The 22,564-nt window shown below is 42.7% G+C and overlaps 1 protein-coding gene across 3 annotated transcripts in view; it reads right to left on the bottom strand.

The window, feature by feature from the left end:
- SMC3 (structural maintenance of chromosomes 3) overlaps positions 1–22,564 on the bottom strand; it is a 73,470-nt gene that overhangs the window by 40,222 nt on the left and 10,684 nt on the right. For all 3 annotated transcript variants that reach the window (XM_068357035.1, XM_068357034.1, XM_068357033.1), the window contains exons 2-10: positions 14,431–14,506; positions 14,201–14,239; positions 12,500–12,639; positions 5,795–5,947; positions 5,553–5,670; positions 5,198–5,379; positions 4,926–5,051; positions 2,083–2,324; positions 1,850–1,957 (exon numbers count right to left, since the gene is read on the bottom strand). In XM_068357035.1, the coding sequence (XP_068213136.1) occupies positions 1,850–1,957; positions 2,083–2,324; positions 4,926–5,051; positions 5,198–5,379; positions 5,553–5,670; positions 5,795–5,947; positions 12,500–12,639; positions 14,201–14,239; positions 14,431–14,506 (1,184 nt within the window). The remainder of the gene's footprint in view (positions 1–1,849; positions 1,958–2,082; positions 2,325–4,925; positions 5,052–5,197; positions 5,380–5,552; positions 5,671–5,794; positions 5,948–12,499; positions 12,640–14,200; positions 14,240–14,430; positions 14,507–22,564) is intronic.

The following is a 22,564-nucleotide window of genomic DNA, read 5'->3' as shown; positions in this document are numbered from 1 at the left end:
TAAAAATCTGCTAAAAATCGAAAGCTAAATTGATTTAAAATGCATAGTAAAATGTCAGAATGTAACCTTAAAAGGCCCTAAGGTATCAAATATCAGTGAATAAACCCTTCAACTTTTACTTGTCCATCATTGTTCCTAAATTCACCTTTGCTCTCACATTCCCACCTTCATATTTTGACCAGATGCTGTAAATATTTTGAGTGAGTGAAGGGGAGTTCAAGAAATCCTTAATGACTAGTCTTCAGCACTTGTACTCTTACAGTACATATTTATAAAACTTTTCTCTACTCAAATCTTTTCGCATTAATCTTCGTTTACATTTGTTAACATTTTTACTGTTTTGCCAAGGTCAGTTTTACTAATCACCACCTATCCTTACAACTGGTCAATAGATAGCATGCATATCTTTTATTATACACTTATAAAACTCACTAATCACAAATTTACTTCCATTATTTTTTAACATATGGCAAAGAAAAATGTTCTTGACCCAGAATAACCAATGACCTCAAAGTATATCAACCTTGCAAAAATAGGGACACAATAGTGTAGCACATGACCCATGTATCCCTCTATTACACAATGTTCACACTTGCTTGTACTGTTACTAGACTATAATAACCACATTCAGACATAAGCATTCGTAATACACAACAAAATAACTGATGATTTGGGAAAGGATTAGAGGGCAACAATAGATCGCATAAGGAAAATAGAACAAGAAGTTTATATATGACTAATGCAACATGAACGACTAAACTGACCTACAGTACATTATCCTTAATTATAAAAATTAAAATGCTGCTCATCTCATACATGTAAAGCATGCAATATTTAGGCAACAAATATTAGAGAGACAAAGAATCCATACATAAGAAAATTGCAATAAATTCAAGGTTGGAAAATCAATTCATAAGCCATATATGTTTTTTTTAATTTACTAAAAAACAAATCCCTTTGTTATTACAGAACAAACTTGATACCAATTCTAACTTCAACCGTAATCAATGTTAATTTATGGCATATGCAAACATTACTGCTCAATGTAGTAAGACCTGAAAAAATGTCAACAAGCAACTACAGATGTAATGGCAACATACAACTGCTATATAAAACACCCAAAACCTGTGTCTTACAACAAAATTCAAATACAAAACCATTTAAGTAACTATTTTGTGCATACCCATGGACCTATTACGGAATTTCAAAACATCAATTTAAAAAAGATCTCTAGTAGGAGCAATGCCATGGAAAGACAGAACTATCCCATAAGAGGTTGACTTTCTCAGGGATAAAGAAGGAAAGCATGCAATGCACAAAGCAGCAGCAGCAGAGTACCTAGACTTGCAAAATGTATACCTGTTTGCCAGATTGTAGAAAAAAACATTTGTAACAATTTATTGGTCGAGATTACAGAAAAATCTACTCACGAAAGTAAAAGGAAAATTAAAGAAAATAAATAACAAATAATCTACTTAGAAAAATAAAACTTAAAAAACACTGAAAATGACCAACCTGGCAAACACAGTATGCCTAGTTTCTACTGTTAGTTATCAACTCATAACAAGTGTTAGTAAGGTGCTACATTATTTCATGTGGTTGGGAATGTTTCCTGACAGATGTTATAGGATGATGTGAATGATGATCATGATATTTATAAAATACTTAAAACTAATAAAATATATCAAACTTGACAACTTCAAAGTAAAGTAAGTACTACTATGTTATCTGCATCCTTAAAACAAAAATTTCAACTTTTCTTCAAAATATATATAACACAAAAATGACTGATAGACTAATTTTCTACCAAATGAAAAAAAAAATAAAGAATAAAAAAAGCCATACATACCTCAATTCTTTTTGGATCCACTGGTCACGCTGCTCTTTGGAGGTAAACTGGCTCCCTCGGCCTTGTTTAGCATACAACTCCTTTCTCTTTTGATCTTTCAGCGACAGCCTTAACAATTATGGTAAACAATATCAGTATCTATGTATACGTGTATAATAGTCGTCTTATAGCCAAGTATTACTATTACCATTGGTTAAAAAAAATATATAAATTTTTACAAAAGAAAGACTTACTCGCGCTGTGCTTCATCTTCTCGACTCTTCATTTCTTCATACTGTGGTTTGATAGCTTCTAATTCTCCTTCTTTCTGGGATATGGTAGTTCTCAACTTCTGTAACTCCTTTTCTGCCCTTTCCTTTGACTTATTGTCTCCAAGTACCTCATCAGCGAGATCTTTGATGGTGAACTCCAATTTATTCTTTTCTTTCAGCAGCTGTTGTTGCTCCATGTTATAGGTATCCCTTTCCTCTTTCACCTGTGGAAAAGAAATTTTATTTTTCCAATTTTAATTTACCCATAAATTAATTAGCTTCTCTATCTGTGATAATGTAGCATACTACAAAAAGTTATACTATTAAAAAAAACTAAACAGCATGAATATCATGTTTTTACATGAGAAATAGATAAGCAGAAAAAGGGGACACGTATATAAAAAGAAAATCTATTGACAAGTCTTAGTTACTTTAAAGCAGCTAGCAGGTGCTCCTACATTATTTCCCCAAGTTTACCAATTCACGTGAATGATAATTGTGGGATGCTGTATTTTGGATATGATTCCTAGAGCTGACTAAAACTTTACAGGATTACATACTCCAAGCAATGACCTTAACATAATTTTTCCCCAACAATAAAATTCACAACTCAAGCTCATCCGGCACTTTGGAGATCTGGTCTCCGATAATCACAATATCTATTAACAATGGTGGGACAGAGGTGGATGGAGAAAGCTGACCAGAAACATCGACCCCACATAAAAGTGGGAAAAGATGTAGACAAAGAAGAAGAATAGTAGTAGCAATTATCGTATTTTTAATGCTTAAGATACTCTAGTACAAATCTAAATTGTACTTGACACAACCTATTTATTATAAATTCATGTCAATTGCTCTGTATTACATAATAATGGTAAAGAATTTTGAAAAGGGAGGTCTGAAAAGGTGAGAGTACACCAGCCACCCATTGAGATACTACCACTACAGTTATGGGGGTCCTTTGACTGACCAGACAGTAGTTCATTGGATCCTCCTCTCTGATTACGGTTCACATTTCCTTTGCCTACACATACACCGAATAGTCTGGCCTATTCTTTACAGATTCTCCTCTGTCCTCATACACCTGACAACACTGACATTACCAAACAATTCTTCTTCACCCAAGGGGTTAACTACTGCACTCTAATTGTTCAGTGGCTACTTTCCTCTTGGTAAGGGTAGAAGAGACTCCTTAGCAATGGTAAGCAGCTCTTCTAGGAGAAGGACACTCCAAAATCAAACCATTGTTCTCTAGTGTTGGGTAATGCCATAGGCTCTGTACCATGGTCTTCCACTGTCTTGGGTTAGTTCTCTTGCTTAAGGGCACACTCGGGCACACTATTCTATCTAATTTCTCTTCTTGTTTTGCTAGTTTTTTATAGTTTATATAGGAAATAAACCTTAATACATAATGAATCTGACTTTTTAGCCACCATAGTAATGTATTGTACATAATGAATGTATTTGAGATATAGTTGTGGGTGGAGCCTAACCAGACATATCAACTTTCTGTATTGCCGTGGCACTGACTCAAACAGTGTTGCCACTGGTTCTGCCTAAGAATTCCGCCTGGTAAGGAAAAGGCCTTTAAATGCTGTACTAGCAAAAATCATCTAAACTTCTACCAGATTAACTAAATATACCCACAATTTATATACTTTGTTAGTTTTGTTCAAATACAATACGGATTAACATTTCATATTACAAAAATGAAACATTTATATGCCAAAAGTTTTTCAACCTTGATAACTGTGGAAATATTTTCCGCTTAACAGAGTAAAGCATAAATCGGAAATTAAAATAATGGCGATCCCTCTGTAGACCTACTTTCCCGTCATTAGCCCCACAATACCGCCATTTGGCAACACTGGTCCCAAAGTATGTCTAGTCTTATATATATGGCTAAAACAATACAATGAAGGGGAAGGATGGAAAAACCATCCCAGTAGGTGGGAAACCCTGCTGCACTACCACAGAAGATAACATTATAACCAAGCATTCATTGTCTTAATTTTCCATTCTCAATGATAGACAAGCCACCATAAGCCAATGCTTAATTTGGAAGTCTATGAGTGAGGAAGATATTTGCACTAGAGTGGCTGACATCTATAGATGGAATAAACCTAGACTCACTAAATATTACTCTCTCCCCCCCAATTACATATTTCGACAGGTTTCACTTTCTTTACCTAGTTTGCCTAAACATTCTACCAGGAAAATAATGACAGCTTTTGAAAGATGAAATTGTCTTTAGTCTCATTGCTTTACTGGAATTTGTATTTTATTGTTTACATGGGCCAATGAATTTCAAAGAATTATACCTATCAGTTTTATCAAATTATAGTGGTCTACCAATTATCCAAATAATCATTATCTATTACTTGGTTTATTTATATAGTAAGTTTCATCTTGAGATTAACTTACATGTCAATTGCATAAATTGTTATGACTACACTATAGAGCTAGCTGATTTTTTCCTCCATCTTGATGCCCTCTTTCCCAGTTTCCTCCTAGCCAGACAGTTCCAAGACTAGTATCACGGAGTCTCGGTGGCAAACGGATTCATACTACATAACGTTTTTTTTGTTCTGAAATATTATTTTAGCATGAAATGGTTTTTTAAATGATAAAATTTTACATTAGTAACTAACGTTGCCTCATACAAACACATTTACATAGGAAAATATAAAATTTAATGCTAAGTGACAACTCAAGAACAAAGATCGTCCAATACAAAAAGTACCACCAGTTTTGCTGCATACTACACATTAGTTAATTTGGTTAGATGGCAGCAACTTAACTATCGCTTACACGACAAAACTTACCTGAGATACTTTTGACTTGACATCTTTCATTTCTTTTGAAAACGTCTTGATTGATTCTTGAGCTTTCTGCAACTGCTGCCTAAACTTCTCTTGCTCAGCACCCGAGTTCTTTCTTTGGTTATCCATCTGTAATGGTACAACATACAATGACTTTCCCAAAAGCAAAAATTTTGTAGTATCAAAAAATTTCTTTATCCAAAACCCAGTAATGTGCAAGTAAAAAAAAAAAAAAACATCAATTACACCGCTCGACAAAATTTACTGAAACTTACATCCTCCAGTTTTTTCCTAGTTTCTTTCAGCTCCCGGTCATGAATGGTGTATTCCAATGCTCGCCTCATCTTGTCATACTTTTGGTATTCTTTAAGCTCTTCTTTTTCTTCTTCTAGAGTCTGCAGTCTATCTTCTATTGTTCTTAAAAATTCTTCGATCTTCTCTCTTTTACTTTCTGTTTCTGTAATGTGTTTCCTCTTATTAGCATAAAAGCTTTGCCATTTGACATTCCCATGCATTATTTGTTTATAGATCCACAACCAACAACAAGCATTACTTAAGCGTGATTCTGATATTGTGGGGCTAAAGTAACTAGCTCCCAAAAATGTATAATAATCATACAAATATAAATACCTTTTAAAATTACTTTAGACTCCTCTCTTCTTTCATCATACACACGAGTTCCAGCAACCTCTCTCAGAAGTTTAAGTCTTTGAGAATCTGGGGCCGTTGCCATTTGATTGATTTTACCCTGTGAGATCAAAATTCTATTAATATCAAAATATACATCATAACCATTCATGACTGATTATGAAAACCAAAAAATTTATATTTTTAAAGTAAATACTTTTTTCCCCACCTAACTTAAAAATTACCTGTTTGACGATGTAATAGGGATTTGATCGAGAAAATCCTGCAGACTCTAGCAGATTCATCACGTCAAGTTTAGTGACCGCCTTCCTGTTAAGGAAGTACTGGTCCTTCTTTGCACCGATGACACGACGAAGACAGACCTCATTTTTGTCAATCTGAAATTTTTAATGTAAAAATGGAGTTTTTATGATTAAACAAAGTTTTATGAATACTTACCTGGAAGTTATATATATATATATATAGCTATAGTCTCTGACGTCCGGCAGAATTTTTCAAAACTCGCAGCAACCGCCATGTGGTGGTTGTGGGGTTGAGTGGTTAACAACCCTTACAGGGTGGTACCTGGAATCATTCCCGTTTTCTGTTTCTCAGATCATCTTTGCCTCACCTGTCTCCTGGGGGGAGGAGGGTGGGACTTAAAATATATATATAACTGCCAGGTAAGTATTCATAAAACTCTGTTTTATCATAAAAACTCCATTTTTATGAATAGACTTACCTGGCAGTTATATATATATAGCTGATTCACACATTTTGAGGAGGGTGACAGACAGATAACATCGTTGGGAAAACAACAATAAGTTGTAGGATAAAACACCTTGATTCCTTACCTGCTAAGGTAGCTGACTTCGAAGGTTCCTGCCTCTTGAGTCGCTTTCCCTTAGGAGTGTCAGCCAGGTGTGGACCTGTCACGCTGAAACAACTCAATCAAGTCTGTCAAATGGGGTGAGACCAACAACTTGACTAGACTTCAGGACTACCTCTGCCCCTTTTTAAAAACTGCAACCTTACTCAAACTAACCACCTAACCTTGCAGAATAGATATTACTATCTAGCTAGACTGAGGGCACTGTACCACCAGTCAATCCTCAGACAACCAAAAACACCAAAACCCAAACACAGGCATACAAAAGTTAAGGTTGAGGGGAGGTAGTAACTCCTTTGCCCAATACAAAAGCAGTATGGGCCCAAGGTATAACACCTTTCATAATCAACTTTTACCTCTCTGAGGTAATGAGAGGCGAATACAGAGTTGCTTCTCCGGAACGTTGCGTCCATAATCTAACCGACGTATTCTTGCGATATGCCAGTGAAGTAGAAATGGCTCTCAACTCATGAACTTTTACTTTTAATAGACCGAAGTTCTCTTCCTCACACAAGAGGTGAGCTTCTTTTATTGTCTCCCTCAAGAAAAATGACAATGCATTCTTTGAGAGGGGCTTTAGTGGATCTTTCACTGAGCACCAAAAAGAATTGGATGCACCTCTAACATTCTTAGTACGAGATAAATAAGCCCTTAGGGCTCTAACTGGGCAGAGGAGCCTCTCCTGCTCTTGACCCACTACATTAGTGAGGTTAGGAACCACAAACGTCCTCGGCCAGGGTTTAGATGGATTCTCGTTCTTAGCGAGGAAGTTGATCCTCAACGCACATACTGCTCCATCCTGGTTAAAGCCCACCTGCTTCTCAATAGCGTGAACCTCGCTGAGCCTTTCTGCTGTGGCCAGAGCCAGCAGGAAGAGGGTTTTCTTAGTAGCATGTCTAAGGGACGCTTGTGAGATGGGTTCGAATTTCTTGCTGCATAGGAACCTCAGAACCACATCCAAATTCCAAGCTGGGGGTCTTAACTGAGCCTGCTTAGTTGTCTCAAAAGACTTCAAGAGATCTTGCAAGTCTTTATCCTGAGTTAAGTCTATGCCTCTGTGTATACAGACAGTAGAAAGCATACTCCTGTACCCTTTATTAGTGGATATGGCCAGTTTAGAGTCTTGTCTGAGGGACAAAAAAAAATCCGCTATTTGGCTCACAGAGGTAGTGGTTGAGGAAACTTTATGCTGCTTACACCAAGCTCTAAAGGTTTCCCACTTCGATTGGTAGACTCTGGGAAGAGACCCTCCTCGCTTTGGCGATAGCTCTTGCAGCTTGCGCAGAAAAGCCTCTCGGTAGTCTGAAGGCAGTCAGTCGTAGAGCAAAGGGGTTTTGATGATACCTCTCGAAGTGGGGCTGTTTGAGAAGCTTTGGACTCGGAGGAAAGCTTCTTGGAAAGTCCACTAACATGTCCAACACCTTCTTGCTAGCCAGAATGGAGCTACCAGGATCATTCTTCCTGATTCGAGGAGAGCGAATTTCCTGACTACCAGATTGATGATCTTGAAAGGGGGGAACGCATAGGTGTCCATCCCCGTCCAGTCCACCAAGAAGGCGTCTACTGCTATTGCCTCCTCATCCGGGACTAGGGAGCAGTAGTTGGGAATCCTTTTGTTTTGGTTGGAGGCAAAGAAGTCTATTAAAGGCCTCCCCCATAACTTCCACGGACTCTGACGGTTGAGGGTCCACTCCGTGGGAAGAACTTGCCCTTTCCTGCTGAGCATGTCTGCTCTTACATTCTTCTGTCCCTGCACGAATCTTGTTAGAAGTTCTACGTTGTTCTCCTTCGACCACAGAAGGAGCTCTTTTGCTGTTTCGAACAGACACAGAGAGTGAGTTCCCCCTTGCTTTCTAATGTAAGCCAAAGCCGTGGTGTTGTCCGAATTGACCTCCACTATCCTCCCTGACACAGAGTCTTTGAAGGCCTTCACTCCTAACAGAATGGCCATCAACTCCTTCCAGTTGATGTGCCACCCGGCTTGCTCCTTTCCCCAAGAGCCTGAGACCTCCTTGTTTCCCAGTATTGCTCTCCATCCTGACTCTGAAGCATCTGAGAACAACACTAGGTCTGGGTTCTTCCTGAACAGGGAGATTCCTTCCCCTAAAATAGCTGGATCCAGCCACCAAATCAGATGACTTGATTTCTGCTGGAATGAGGAAGGAAAAGGACTCCTCCTGAATCTTCCGGTCCCACACCCTTGATAGGAAGTGTTGAAGAGGTCTGAGGTGCAGTCTTCCCAGAGAGACAAACTGTTCGAGCGAGGAGAGGGTTCCAAGCAAACTCATCCAATCCCTCGCTGAGCACTTCTGTCTTTCCAAGAATTCCCGAACCTTCCCGAGGCACCTGATCTGCCTTTCTTGGGAGGGAGGAGCCCGAAAACAAACCGAGTCCAGAACTATCCCCAAATAAAGAATTGTCTGACTCGGTTCGGTCTGGGACTTCTTGTTGATGACAAGACCCAGTTCCTGAGCCATCATAAAAGTCTTGCGTAGGTCCTCCAGACAATTCTCCTTCGACCGGGATCTTACCAACCAGTCGTCCAGAGATAGAGATACTCTTATCCCCTCTTGGTGAAGCCATCCTGCCACATTCGCCATTACCCTGGTGAAGACTTGAGGAGCAGTGCTTGAGGCCGAAACAAACAAAGAGCCTTGAACAGGAAACACTTGCCCTGAATCATAAATCTTAGGAACTTCCTCGAAGTCAGATGGATGGGGATGTGAAAGTAAGCGTCCTGTAAATCCACACACACCATCCAGTCTCCTGAACGTACCGCTGCCAGCACCAACTGAGTCGTCTCCATGGTAAATTTTTGTCTTTTCCACAAAGAAGTTCAGAGCGCTGACATCAAGAACTGGTCTCCAACCACCCGAGCTCTTGGATACCAGAAACAGGCGATTGCAGAAGCCTGGGGAAGATAGTTCCAGAACTGGCTCTATGGCTCCCTTCTCCAGCATCTGGTTCACCAATTCCAGTAGAGCCTCTTGTTTCCCGACGTCTGAGTACTGCGCCACCAAGGATGGAGATGTATTAGAAAGCAGAGGCTTCTTCAAGAGGGGGATCTTGTATCCCTCCTTGATGACCGAGGGGGACCAGGAATTGGCCCCTCTCTTCTTCCAAGCCTGCCAAAAAAGTGACAGTCTTGCTCCTACCGCTGTCTGGAGGACTTGAGCTTCATCTCCTGGAGCGGGACCTGAATGAACCCCTATTCATTCTACCGCCCGTCTCCTGCCTTCTTCCCCTGAAGTCTGTTCTCGTCGGAGCTCTACCCCAAAAGGGTTGCTGAAACTTCCTCTCCTCTCTCTTCAATGACGAAGGAACCGCTTGTAAAGGCTTCCTTGCAGAGCGTGACAGGTCTTTTGCGCTAGCGAAAGGGTAATGTCCCTGACAAGGGACTCAGGAAAAAGGTGCTCCGAGAGAGGGGCGTAAAAGAGCTCGGCCTTCTGCGCGACTATAACTGCTCTAGAAGTGAAGGAACATAAAAGAGCCTTCTCCTTTAAAACAGGGAAGCTACCTCATTTCACCCGTCCCTAAGAGCGTTGTCCATGCAGGCCATAATACTAGTAAGGTCTTCTGTATCTTCCAACCGTTTTGTTTTCCTGGCCAGCGTACCCAGAGACCAGTCCAAAAAACTGAAGACTTCGAAGGCTCAGAAAATTCCCTTGACGAGGTGGTCAAGGTCAGACATAGACCACATTACCTTCGCCGAGTTAAGGGCATGTCTTCTGGAAGTCAACAATGCCAGAGAAGTCCCACTGGGAGGCAGGCCGGCACTCCCAGGCCTAGAGCTTCTCCAGTCTCGTACCACATGCCCGCCTTAGACGCAAGTCTAGCTGGTGGAAACGAGAAGGTGGTCTTGATCGCTTGCCTACGCTACTTCAGCCAGTCATCCACTCTAGCGAGAGCCTTCCTAGCAGAGATGGACAGCTTCATTTTGATGAGAGCCGACTACTTTTTGGCCTTCTTCCTGCTAAACTGCGACTGAGGAGAACGAGGAGCAGCAGGTTGAAACTCCTCCTCATAAAGCTCAAGGAGGGAGCGAGAGAGATCATTATAATCTGCAGGAGCATTAGCAGGCTTATCCTCATCCTCTGAGATATCCTCTAGATATTGCCCTACTTCCAACTCAGTCTCTCTTTGGGCTGCAGGAACTAAGTCTGAGGTTGCTTTAACAAGCCCATCAGTTTCCAATTGCTCGTCTGCGTCCGAGAAAAGCAAATCGTCAGATGCGTCCTGTTGGAGAGGGCTGAATGTGTCCTGACGCCGTGCGCTGGAGGCGTCCCGTCGCGCGATAGAAGCGTCCTTAAGGCGGGACGGGGATGTGTCCTTGCGACGAAAGCTACATGCGTCCTGGCTTTGTGAAGCGGAAGCGTCCTGGAGAGGCATTCTGGAAGTGTCCTGGCGTCGCGAGCGAGAGACGGAAGCGTCCTGGCGGCGTGTCGAGGAAGAAGAAGCGCGGTACCGCGCACTTGAATGAATCACGCCCCAGTTCCCAGGGAGAGGAGTGACACAGTTTGTCCTGCAAGGGAGAGGTACTCCGTTCCCTCTTAGAGGCCGATTTCTTAATCTGTAAAATGTCGTCCTTACGCCTACTCGACTGGGAGGAAGGGCGGCTAAAAGCTTGCACCAGAGAAGACAGCTGCTTCTGCATAACTTTCATAAAAGACTTTGCGACTGCTGCTGGATCCTGCGTTTCCGAAGGCGATGGCTGCCGAGTAGCGCTGGTCGCAGGAGAAGGGTCTCTCGTCACTTAAAAGAAGAGGAGAATCTTCCTTCCTTCCATCTCTAGGCGTTGACCTCTTCGTTGGAACGGCGTCCCAGTCATTCTCGGAAGGAAAAGGTTCCGGGTTACTCGATAAGGGAGAGCGAGAACAGGTCTGGTCAGCTTGTTTCCACCTCCTCTTGGTCGGTCTCGAAGCTTCATACTGCCATTTGCGTCTAGGTGAGGGGCTCGGGGAAGATTCCATCACTTCCGACACGCCTTTTCCGTGACGGTCATGAGCAGCCTGGGAAAACGCAACAGGACTGCCTGAGGAGACGGCTGACCGAGGATGCGTACCTCTCACTCCCTTGCGGCCGTCGACGTACCTTCTCCCTTGGTCCTGGGAGCTTGGTAGAGGTCTAGACCTAGGTTCGATGAGTCACCGCCACCACTGCACTTTCACAAGCACTAATTACACCCTCACTCTTACCTTTAAAGGCTGAAAGCTGGTCTTAAATAGCCTTCAACTCAGCCGCCATCCTGGCGTACCGAGGGTCATTTGTAGATACAGTTCCTATAGAAGGGGCAGGAGTTACTACCTCAGGAGAAGGTTCAACTTCTACAGAGGAAATAATTAAGGGATCAAAAGAAAGATCTAAACTAAGGTCACTAGCAGATTTAGATTTAGATCTCAAAGCCCTCCTGGCTTTATCTAACTCATACTTACACAAATAGCGTTTCATACTTAACTATTCTTTCTCGCTCAAAACCTCACATTCCTTGCACCTATTATCAAGCGCACAATCAAAAACCCTGCACTTCAAACAAAGTGTGAGGGTCTACCGAAACTTTCGGTAACCTCACCTTGCATACCTCACTTACACAAACAGGAAAATGAAGTTTATCAGTCATCATAAACAAACAAATAGTTAAAGAATAACAAATGCGATTGACAAACCCTCAAATAAATGTACGTCACCAAAAAAGAAGTCCAGTACAGTGACACAGGGAAAAGCAAACGAAAAACTCCAATGGCGGACCAACGATGTTGTCAGTCCAACCGGCAGAGATGATCTGAGGAACAGAAAACGGGAATGATTCCAGGTACCACCCTGTTAGGGTTGTTAACCACCTAACCGCACAACCACCACACGGCTGTTACCGCGAGTTTTGAAAAATTATGCCGGATGTCAGAGACTATAGCTATATTTATATAACTGCCAGGTAAGTTCTAAACAACATATTCCTTTGACCTATTATTACATGTTACAGTAGTCAAACAGGAAAATTTAGTGAGGTGGTGGTCTACCACTATGAATTTCATAAACAAACACACTGAGGTTCTAAAACACCTACCGGTATTCTGCCATCAACGTTGTCAAAAATGATCTCCACAAAAGCAGAGATAACTCTTGGTCCAGTACCTTCATGAAGAAGGGCCTGGCGCTGCTCAGCTCGCAAGTGAGAGAACTCATCGCTCAACACGAACTGAATTGCTGGAATGGAAAGTTCTTCTTTAATACCTTGAAAAAACAATTCACAATTTATAAACTAAATTCTTAGCCTAAACTAGCAACGGTTACATTTAACAAAGAAAGTAATTTTCCACAGAATATTCACTAATAAGACACATTAACAATGTGTGCACAACAAAAGGGCCTCTAAGCAAATCCTCAGACCATCTATATATTTTGCAAAGCAGATACTAAAAAAAAAAAAAAAAAAAAAATCAAACTATCTACTATAGCTCCCAAATTGGTTAAAAAAAAATGTGCTGTATAAACACTGGACAATGTTATTTGATACATATTGTGAGGTGAAAAAAAAAAAGCTGGTAGGCCTGATTGTTGAGGAGTGGATGTCATGTGACCTTGGATAGTAGTAGGTTTCATTTTCTAATAAAGTTAATTACTTTGTCATATAATAAAGATGTATTTGAGCAGTTGTTTAGTCATTTAGTAAGTGAGAAGAAATCAATCAGAGGCACACAACTCCAACTTATAGATCCTTCTTGAAAACACCTTTATCAGCAGAGAAGTAACAATGTTTGCAGATTCAATCTAGGTATCACATTCAGTATGAGACGGAGTTGTAAAGCAAACATTTCTTCCCAGAATGTGCATACCAGTTTCTTTCCTTCATGCACCACTTTCCGTCTCTTACGAAAAAGGGGAAGAGATATCGTCCAAGATCAGTCATAGGGACTATACTGCTCCCCGCTTAGGCACAACTTTTAGCACTTACTCCTCCCTGTAGAGACCGAGCACCAGTAATAGTTGTGTGAACACCCATACTGAGCAACGAAATCTCCCTGAGATGTGTGCCAATGTTTCTTCGAACTATGGGACAACTCTCGTCTCTCTTTAGACAAGAAGGTTCCTGGTACTGCATCATCTCTCCCACAAGAGAGAAACAGACTTCCCTGACTTTCTCGATGAAGTCTTCTACATACTTTTTATTCTTCTTGATGTTACAGCAGACACCAAGAGATGAGGAAAAGAACGAGAAGGAACTTTAAGTTTTACTTCCATGTATCATGTAAACCAAGAACAAACCCCATGGAGGGAGAAACCAAGGGGACAACACAATCAGAAGAAGGTGCCAAAATACATCTGTATCATCTGATAACTAAAAACAGTAGGAGTTCCGTGACCTCTCGAGTGGATTGAGCTTACCCTCCAGCGACCTTGTTATAAGTTTCAACAGCCATATCACACTTTGCTGGAAGCATACTCCTTTTAAAGGACATAATCGTATCAGTGTAGGAACATGCATATCTTTGATAAAAGAAAATAAAATTGTACTATATATGAAGGCTATCAGTACCCTTTCTTCATATCCCATGTAGCTCCCTCTCACCCCCCCCCCCAAAAAAAAGAGCAAGGATCCAAACTTCAGATTTGTAAAAAAATAGCCTCAACAGTCCTCAAATTTAACCAAAAAATAAGGCCCTTTTGGTGTAATCTGCAAACATTATCAATGGCCATTTCATCAGACGTTTATAAACAAGCAATAAAAAAAAAAAAGTGAAATGTATGAAATAAAAACTGTACTCACCATAAAAGAAGTTACTCTTCCCGGATCCATTCCTGCCAACTGAAAGAAACAAGAAAACTTTAAGAACTGATATAAGGCCTAGAAGGTCATTCAGTGTCCAAATGCAACCGGGGGGGAACCTACATATGGTATGACAAGAGAAGTTAGGAGGTTGGGACAACTATTAAGTAACCTTTAAACCTTCAATAGCAAATATGAGCAATATATCAATCTTCAAATCTTGTACTCACCCACAACATTATGGCGAGGATCAAAAGGCTCTATGACAGTCTGTTCTCTGTAACTCTTGAATCCCTGAATGATAATCTGAAAAAAAAAACTTCTACATTAGCAATGTGAAACAATATTGACAAAATTATACCAAAAAATATCAGACATAAGAAAAATCTACAATCTTTATTAAATATGACCTCCCATGCATATGTTAATGGTCGTCCCCAAAAATGAACATTCTCGAAAGAAACACCACTGGAGACCTTTCTACTCAGATATTGAGGTTCAGGATTCTTGAACCTTTCAGAGGGCACTTCGAAACATTTAATAGGAATAAGACCAGCGCTGCTGAAACGCCTGTTAAGCTTGTAACGAGGTAACCATAGTTGGCTGCCGGACAGGTAGCACCACATTCACTTTGTACCTTCAACCTAGGATTTCTAGGGTGGATGAGGAGGGGCAGTACAACTTGAAGGTCTGGGGTTTGTATGATTAAGTAAAATCACAAATTTTAGGTAATTTGTATTTTTCCTAACAGTACTTACCTCGAACTACTTTCTTAGGAATATCTGGGATCTCCTCCCATCCGAACAGTTTTGTGTAGTTTACCCTAAACCCTTTTTCTATGAGGGGTAACCTCAGGCGGAGTGATACGCGCCCTGAGGCTAATCCCGGGTCAGAGAGCATGCTTGCTCAGGTCTCGACCTCCAGTAAGTCCTGGTTGCTAAGGTCTCTAAGAAAACCAGGGGACACTCAGGGAAGGCTGGATGGGCCATTACCCGAAAGTAGTTCGAGCTAAGTACTGTTAGGAAAAAAACAAATTACCTAAAATTTGTGATTTGTTCCAACACGAAGTACTTGCCTCGAACTACTTTCTTAGGAGACTTATACTTTAGGAGGTGGGCGTGGCCCTAAAAAGTTCTTGAGACCGTGCTGAGGAATATCCAGAGACCTAGAAAGTGGCTAGGTCGTGTTGACCCCATAGAAAACGATTGAGAGCAAACTACACAAAAACCCATCTTAGTGTCTAAGAAACTCACCTGTGCAAGAAATACTAGGGGACATGTCTTCCTCTTGTTGAGGTACTCGTCTCTAGCTCAGGGCTCTCACAGAGCCCACTTGAAGCGGAAAAAGGGGGAAAGAAGTACAAGGGGGTTTAAGGAACGAACCTGTGTCTCTTGTGCTTGTTACCAGCAGTTATCACTGAGGCTATACCTTTAAACCGTTTGGAGCGCGGAAACGACGGTACCTATCGAGAACCCGTCCAGGGATCTTCTTGAATAGTCCTTCATATTTGTGAGCCGTGAAGGTAGACTGGTTGGCCCAGGTGCCTGCCCTTAGGATCTGGCCCACTGCCATATTTTTCTCAAAGGCCAACGTAGTACTCAGGCCCCTAATGTCATGGGGCTTGGGTTTCCCCGGCAGGGGGATTCCCGCCTTACTGTAGGCCCTGATGATGACCTGCCGCAACCAGAAGGAGATGGTACTCTTCAAGACTGGCTTCTTCACGAGGCCAGTGGAAACAAAAACCCAACTGGAGTCGTGCTGTTCTTTTCAAGTATTTCCTCAACTTATAGGCCCTCTTCGAAGGCCTCGCCTCACGCGGTGATGTAGGAGGATTCCTGCAACGCTTCGTGGACAACGACGCCTGCAGAAAAACCTCTGGGAAGACGGCCGACGGCGCTGGGGGGGAGCGAGGAGGCTCTCCCGTGGGAGACCAGGTCCCAAAGTCATCCTCCATCCTCACCGGGGACCTGAAGGGCGTCTTAGGGGGAACCCACGCAGTGGGGTCCGACGGCGGGGAAAGCTCCTTCTCGACGTTGCCCTCGGCTGTTGAACCATCTGAAATGCACGCCCAAGGGGCTGGGGAGAAATTAGCAACATTATTACCTCACATGGGGTCATCAGAGGAGACGTGACCTGCAGGCACCAGGCCACCATCTCCCGAAAACACTCCCGCCCCTTACGCCACAACCCCACTGTCATGAAGATCAGACTCTTGGGGAAGGGCCGCGGGCCTCTTCCCCGCAACGGACTTAACTCGTCCCCTACTCTGGGTTAGGGAGGTTGGGAGAGAAGCTCGGACCGACGAGGCGCCCGTCTAAGCAAGGGAGGAAGGGATGTTGGTCTTCTTATGCGACTTCTTCGTCGCCTTCTTCTTTTTGGTGCTATACCGCACCAACTGCACCTCGTTCCACGACTCGCACTCCGGACACGAAGAACACAAGGAGTGCGGGTCAACTTCGGGTTTCGAGAGGAACGCTCCACACGATTTGCCGGCCATAGGCCCAGGACAATGGCAAGGATGCTCCATGATGAAGGAGAAGAACTACGAGACACAAGCACGCACAGAGAAAGCACAAAGGAACCACGTGGGTACCGCGTGGGACACAAAGGGTCGGGGACACACAAGTCACACTGGGATTAAGGAGAGCGGCGAGATGATATCGCGAAGTGACCAGAGAACTTACTGGAGGTAGAGACCTGAGCAAGCATGCTCTCTGACCCAGGGTTAGCCTCAGGGCGCGTATCTCTCCGCCTGAGGTTACCCCTCATAGAAAATGGGTTTAGAGTAAGCTACACAAAACTCTGGTCGGATGGGAGGAGATCCCAGATACTCTTAAGAAAGTAGTTCGAGGTAAGTACTTCGTGTTGGAACAAATAGATTAAAAAATCTGAGGTTTCTATAAATACAAACCTTCAACCTTTAATTAAGAGAATTCTATGTCACAACTAACTGGTTTTACTGACCTGGGAATTATCAATGTACTTTGGTCACATAAAGGAGCAAAATGCAGGCCACTGACCACCTTGACTACTTGAGCATAGGGATGTCACAGGTGTTAAAAGTTATTGGATGGTCTAGGAAGAATCTATTGTACATCCTTCTAATGAGTATCAATGTATAGGCATTACATGCCCTATATGAGAAATGGGTGTGTATACTGTACATTCTAACGATCGTCATCAATCGTTTGGTCCAGCTCCATAACCTTAAGGGAGGGGAAGAAAAGAAAAACAGCCCGATATTCTTACCTTCAATTCTTGGACTTGCGTTGCATCTCCATTCCAAGACTAAAAACTTACTGTGCTATGAGGGAGCTATGATTACTACACCACCTGTTAATGAGCTATCAATCGTCACAAAGAGATTGTCCACGGGCTTGAATGTAAACTCCCTCAAATAGTGGGCAGTGAAGGTTGTCTGAGACTAGGCTGCTGCCTTCAGCACTTAAGCTCATGTCACACAGGTTCTTGCTGAATGCAAAGGGAGGAGCCAACTCCCCTGACTTTGTAAGCTCACATGTTAGATGGATCACTTGAGGCTTCCCAAGAAGCAGAGTATGGTAGCTTGATGGCTCTCGAAGACCGAAAGAAACTGTGTTCTTGGAGATGAGACTTCTTCACTCTATTAGTGCTCAGGAACATCATCATATGCTCTGTTCTGAGGAAGTAGGCTCTCTTAGGGTAGCACTATTACAGCACAGAGGTGGTGGTCATCCCAATTGCTTATCGAATCTAGAAGAGGATATGAAGGAGGAATCAAACCTAAAAAGTCATCAAGACATTCTTCCATCCCTTGGAATGACTGATGGCACATGATATGCCGTGAAATTTGCCTACTCTCGCCGCCCAAGCTAGAGCCAGTAAGACCAGTCTTGTCAGACAAATGTCTGATGATCTTTTCAAGGGTTGTACAGAGCACGTTTAAGAGCAGAGAACTTCCGTATGTCCCAAGCTCGGGGTCCAAGTTTGCGGTTAGAACGGGACTGCTCGAAGCTCCTCATCAACCTGGACAACTTCCACTACGAGGAGACCTCATCCCGTCAATCTGAAGACTTGACGCAAGGCCGCGCGATCTTTCACCTCAGGGACTTAGGGAGCTTCTATCAGCAAGGATAGAGCAAAACATCAACAATCAGTTGCAGAGGTTCAGACCCCAAAAGTACCCTGTATACCACACTAATCTCAGAAGCCTGCCCACTTTCCCCGATATACAGTTGCAGAGGATCTACACAAGTATTCATACCACTCCTGTGCACAGCCTTTGGAAAAGTCTTTTGCTGGGATATGCTAGATAGTCTCCTCCAATGAAGTGACAGGGAAGCCACTGGCTTGTGGCCACTTGGGGGCAACCAGGGTTAGCCTGATGTTCAGGGTGGTTAACTGCCAGTTGATTATCAAACGTAGCAAGCAGAAGGGAGGAAAGGCGTCGGGTCTAGGTTGTCCATGAGATGCAGGATGGCATCCTCCATAGCTGCCAATAGGTGTGGGACTGGAGAGCAGAACACTAGAAGCTTCTTGTTCCAGGTGGTGAACATCAATCGTTGGGAACCCCAAAGTGCAAGAAGCCTTTCCTCCATGCAGGGATCTAAGGACCACTCTATTCCTACTACATAACCCTGACAGCAGATATAATCTGCTAGTCCATTCCTCTTGCTTGGAATGTACTTTGCTGACAGCTCTACTGCAGTGTTGTATGCACATGTACATCCTTCCTTTGCCATGTAGCAGTAGAGTACCTGACTGCTTGTTGACAAAGGCGATTATGGTCGTATCATTGCTCATCAACGATACTGAGTGCCCTATCAAACTGTTGGAAAGTCTGAAGTGCTAGGAACACTTCACATTTCAGACTGACTGATATGCAGGATCCTTTCGCCTTCGAACTAGAATCCTGAGGGAGCCAGGGTCCTTTAGGAATGCGATCCAATGCCTCTTTGGATGTATCCGTAAACAGTCAAGCGAGACTCCCCTGGTGAGGTTCTTTTAGTCTAGCCACCATCATAGATCATCCCTCACTTCTTGTTACACTGCAGGGAGTCAGCGGCCTCATACCACTGGAAGAAGCTTCTCCAGTGACAAGAGGTTCTATAAGACGTTGCAACTATCAAGCATGAAATTATTGAATAAGCAGGCACAGTTGAGCTACCTTTCTGAGGCTGTTGATGTGATTATCTGACAGGAAGACTATTGCTATTGTCGTGTCTATCAACATACCTGTACCCAGATAATACATTGCCAATCCTCACTTTAGCGTGAGGCTTGACTTCTGCTAATTAACCACGATCCCTAGATCATGGCTTGGAACTATGAAGTTCGCAAACCTGACGCGGGGAAGCGGCCCGCTCGCATGCGTCCAGCATGCTGTATGCGCCAGGCATGCGTCTTGCATGCTGTGAGGGAGCGACAATATCTACTGTATGCCGCCTCCCGAAACGCGTCCAGATCGCTGTGAGGGAGCGATCTCGATGCTCGGTCCCATGACGAGCAACTCTCTTGTCTAGCAGGAAGGGAAAACGTAAAACGCCAGCCTCGCGTCAACCAACGGCAAGGATAACACTTTTACCTCGCCTTTCCAATGGCGAGGGTGAGCGTACTGGGATACATCAACAGGATCGCTCGAGGGGACGTTCGTTCCCTGATCAAGGTCTAACATCTCCCTTCGCCTTTCGACTTTCCTTCTCCCAGGGGTTGGGGAGCATGGAAAAGGTCCCGGGCTAGGAGTATGACGGACACAAACGAACACACCCTCCACTGCACTGCGTCATTTTACGTGCCACTGAACACTAGCACTTTTTAACTATTTCACATTAGATCTTAATAGACCTGCCCGTTGCGAGATTATACTCTTTCGCCAGAAAATACAATAGGTTATATGATTAATATTAGTATTCTCAAAATCGAAATATCAAATAACGATACAAGTATTGTGAAACAATAACGATCGACAAGAGTACTTATGCTCGTGAAATCTATATAAATCAAAAATTAACTAAAGGAAATATACTAATAGGACAAATATATACTTATTATAAAAAATAAAATACTTATGCTTAGTAAGTTAATATTTTAAACATTTCTTGCAAGAAAAAGAAAATAATTCACATATTTGCAAGTCATACTAAGTAGATTACAGGATTGTGACGTCATCACGATGGCGGACTGATTTCCTTCAAGGCATTCAGATCTCGCCCTGCTAAGAGTTTACGTCACATAATTGTGACGTCATAATGTTTTAATGTTTAAATGTTTTTCCTTCCATTATATCTTTAAGAGTTGTTCGATAGTTGATAAAGTAGGGGGAAAAAATTCCTTGATCCTATCCATTTCAATCTTACGAACATAGAAAAGAGACCAAATACACACATGCCCTCTGCTACATACTGTGTAGCAGCTTGAAAGCCAGTCTAGCCCTACACACAAAGTTTAACAACAGAGGAGCCATCTTGACAATCAAGTTAAATTAAACTGTCCAAGTTGGACCAACAAAAAACTATCTTATTCCGTGTGAAAAGGAAGATCCAATATCTTCGATAGTTGAAAGGCAGCGAAAGCCATTAACAATAATCAGACAAAAGGTACTTCACCAAATTGTAGAATAAAAGTAATATATCAGCGAAACGATTTCCTAGGTGTTGACTCGATCAACAACAGGGAATTTCTGAGGAATGTTGGGAATGGTTCTAGTAACCTATGAGAGATGGCACTCATGTATGACCACCTACTGTCATGGCGGCGATTGCCGCGAAATTTGAATTTCTGCCGTGCGCGCAACGAAACGCGGGATTTAAGCTATACATGTATATATATGTAACTACCGAGGAAGTTACATATTTAAAAAAACAAGCTTAAGGGTTCGTACCTGATAAGGAAGCTGACTTCAATAAATTCTTTCACTGTCCGCTTTCCTTACGAGATCCAGCGATCCACCCAGGGGGCTGAAGACCTCTAGGAGCTGTCAAATCAGTCTAAAAACCTCTATGTGACTGGACCTCCTCCAATACTCTTGTTCTGGGCGCTCTCCAGGAACAAATTGACCACCTGACTAAAATCAATGATTGTGGAAGACTGTCACAATCTCCACGAACAACCATAAAAATACGAAAGTTCCAAGAGAAGAAAAGGGTATTAGGATTATGGGAATGCAGTGGTGGATCCTTCCCCCACTACTGCACTCGCTGCTACAAATGGTCCCAGAGTGAAGCATTCCTCATAAAGAGTCTGGACAAGTTTTAAATAATGTGAAGCGAACATAGATTTACTCCTCCAAAAGGTGGTTTCCATAATGCTCTGCAACGATCTATTCTGCTTGAAGGCCACCGAAGTTGCTACAGCTCTAACTTCATGCGTCTTGACTTTTAAATGCTTGCGGTCTGCCTTACTGCAATGTGCATGAGTTTCTCTTATTAAGAGCCTGATGAAGAATGAAAGTGCATTCTTCGACCTCTGTAACGAGGGCTTCTGGAACAAGCACCAAAGAGCTTCCGCCTTGCCTCGCAACTCTTTCATTCAGTCCAGGTAGAACTTCAGGGGTCTTACTGGGCACAAGACCCTCTACAACTCCTTGCCAACCACGTCCTAAAGGTTCGGAAACTCAAAAGCCTTGGGCCAAGCTTGAGAAGGGCGTTCGTTCTTGGCGAGAAAGCCTAACTGCAATGAGCCGATAGCTTTGTTATCTCGAAAAACCAACGTTTTAACTAAAAGCATGAATCTCACCGACTCTTTTAGCTGTCGCCAGACTGACCAAAAATAGTCTTCATCGTGAGGTCCTTTTTGTATCCCTCCTTCAGTAATTGTACAGACCAAAGGTCTGCTCCCCTTTTCTCCTAAGCTCGCCAGAAGTTGTTTAGTCTGGCTCCTACTGCTGTCTGAAGGCGAATGCAGTCGGACTCTGCTTCGCCCTGGTCTAGATCCTCTTCTCCTTCCCTCGGGTCTGGAACTACCCCTACTAAAAGTTTTCCCTCGAAAGGGCTGTGAAAACTGAGGGAATGGAGCTTCTCCCTTCGGCTAGTGAAGGAAGTAGGTAGAACCTTCCTTGCTGTCTTTAACACCAAATCCTGTGTGGCCTTTTGGGTTAATGCAGAAGAAACCTCTCTAACCAACTCTTGAGGAAAAAGAGGAAGAAAGAGGTGCGTACAGCAATTCTGACTTCTGAAAGGTTGTAACCCCAATGGACAGAAAAGAACACATGCACGACATAATGTGGATGAGACTATGTGTCAACATCCTTCAAGGCAGAAACCTTTTTCCCCAAGGCTCCTGAGTCCAGTCAAGGAAAATGAATACCTCGAAGACTCTGAAAACGCCTTTGAGAAGATGATAAGTTCTGAAGTTGACCAGAGAATTTTGGTCCTTCTCATGGCCGTC

Source organism: Palaemon carinicauda, chromosome 33 (assembly GCF_036898095.1).
Source record: "Palaemon carinicauda isolate YSFRI2023 chromosome 33, ASM3689809v2, whole genome shotgun sequence".
Classification (NCBI taxonomy): Eukaryota; Metazoa; Arthropoda; class Malacostraca; order Decapoda; family Palaemonidae; genus Palaemon; species Palaemon carinicauda.
This window is presented reverse-complemented; position numbering and strand designations above follow the sequence as displayed.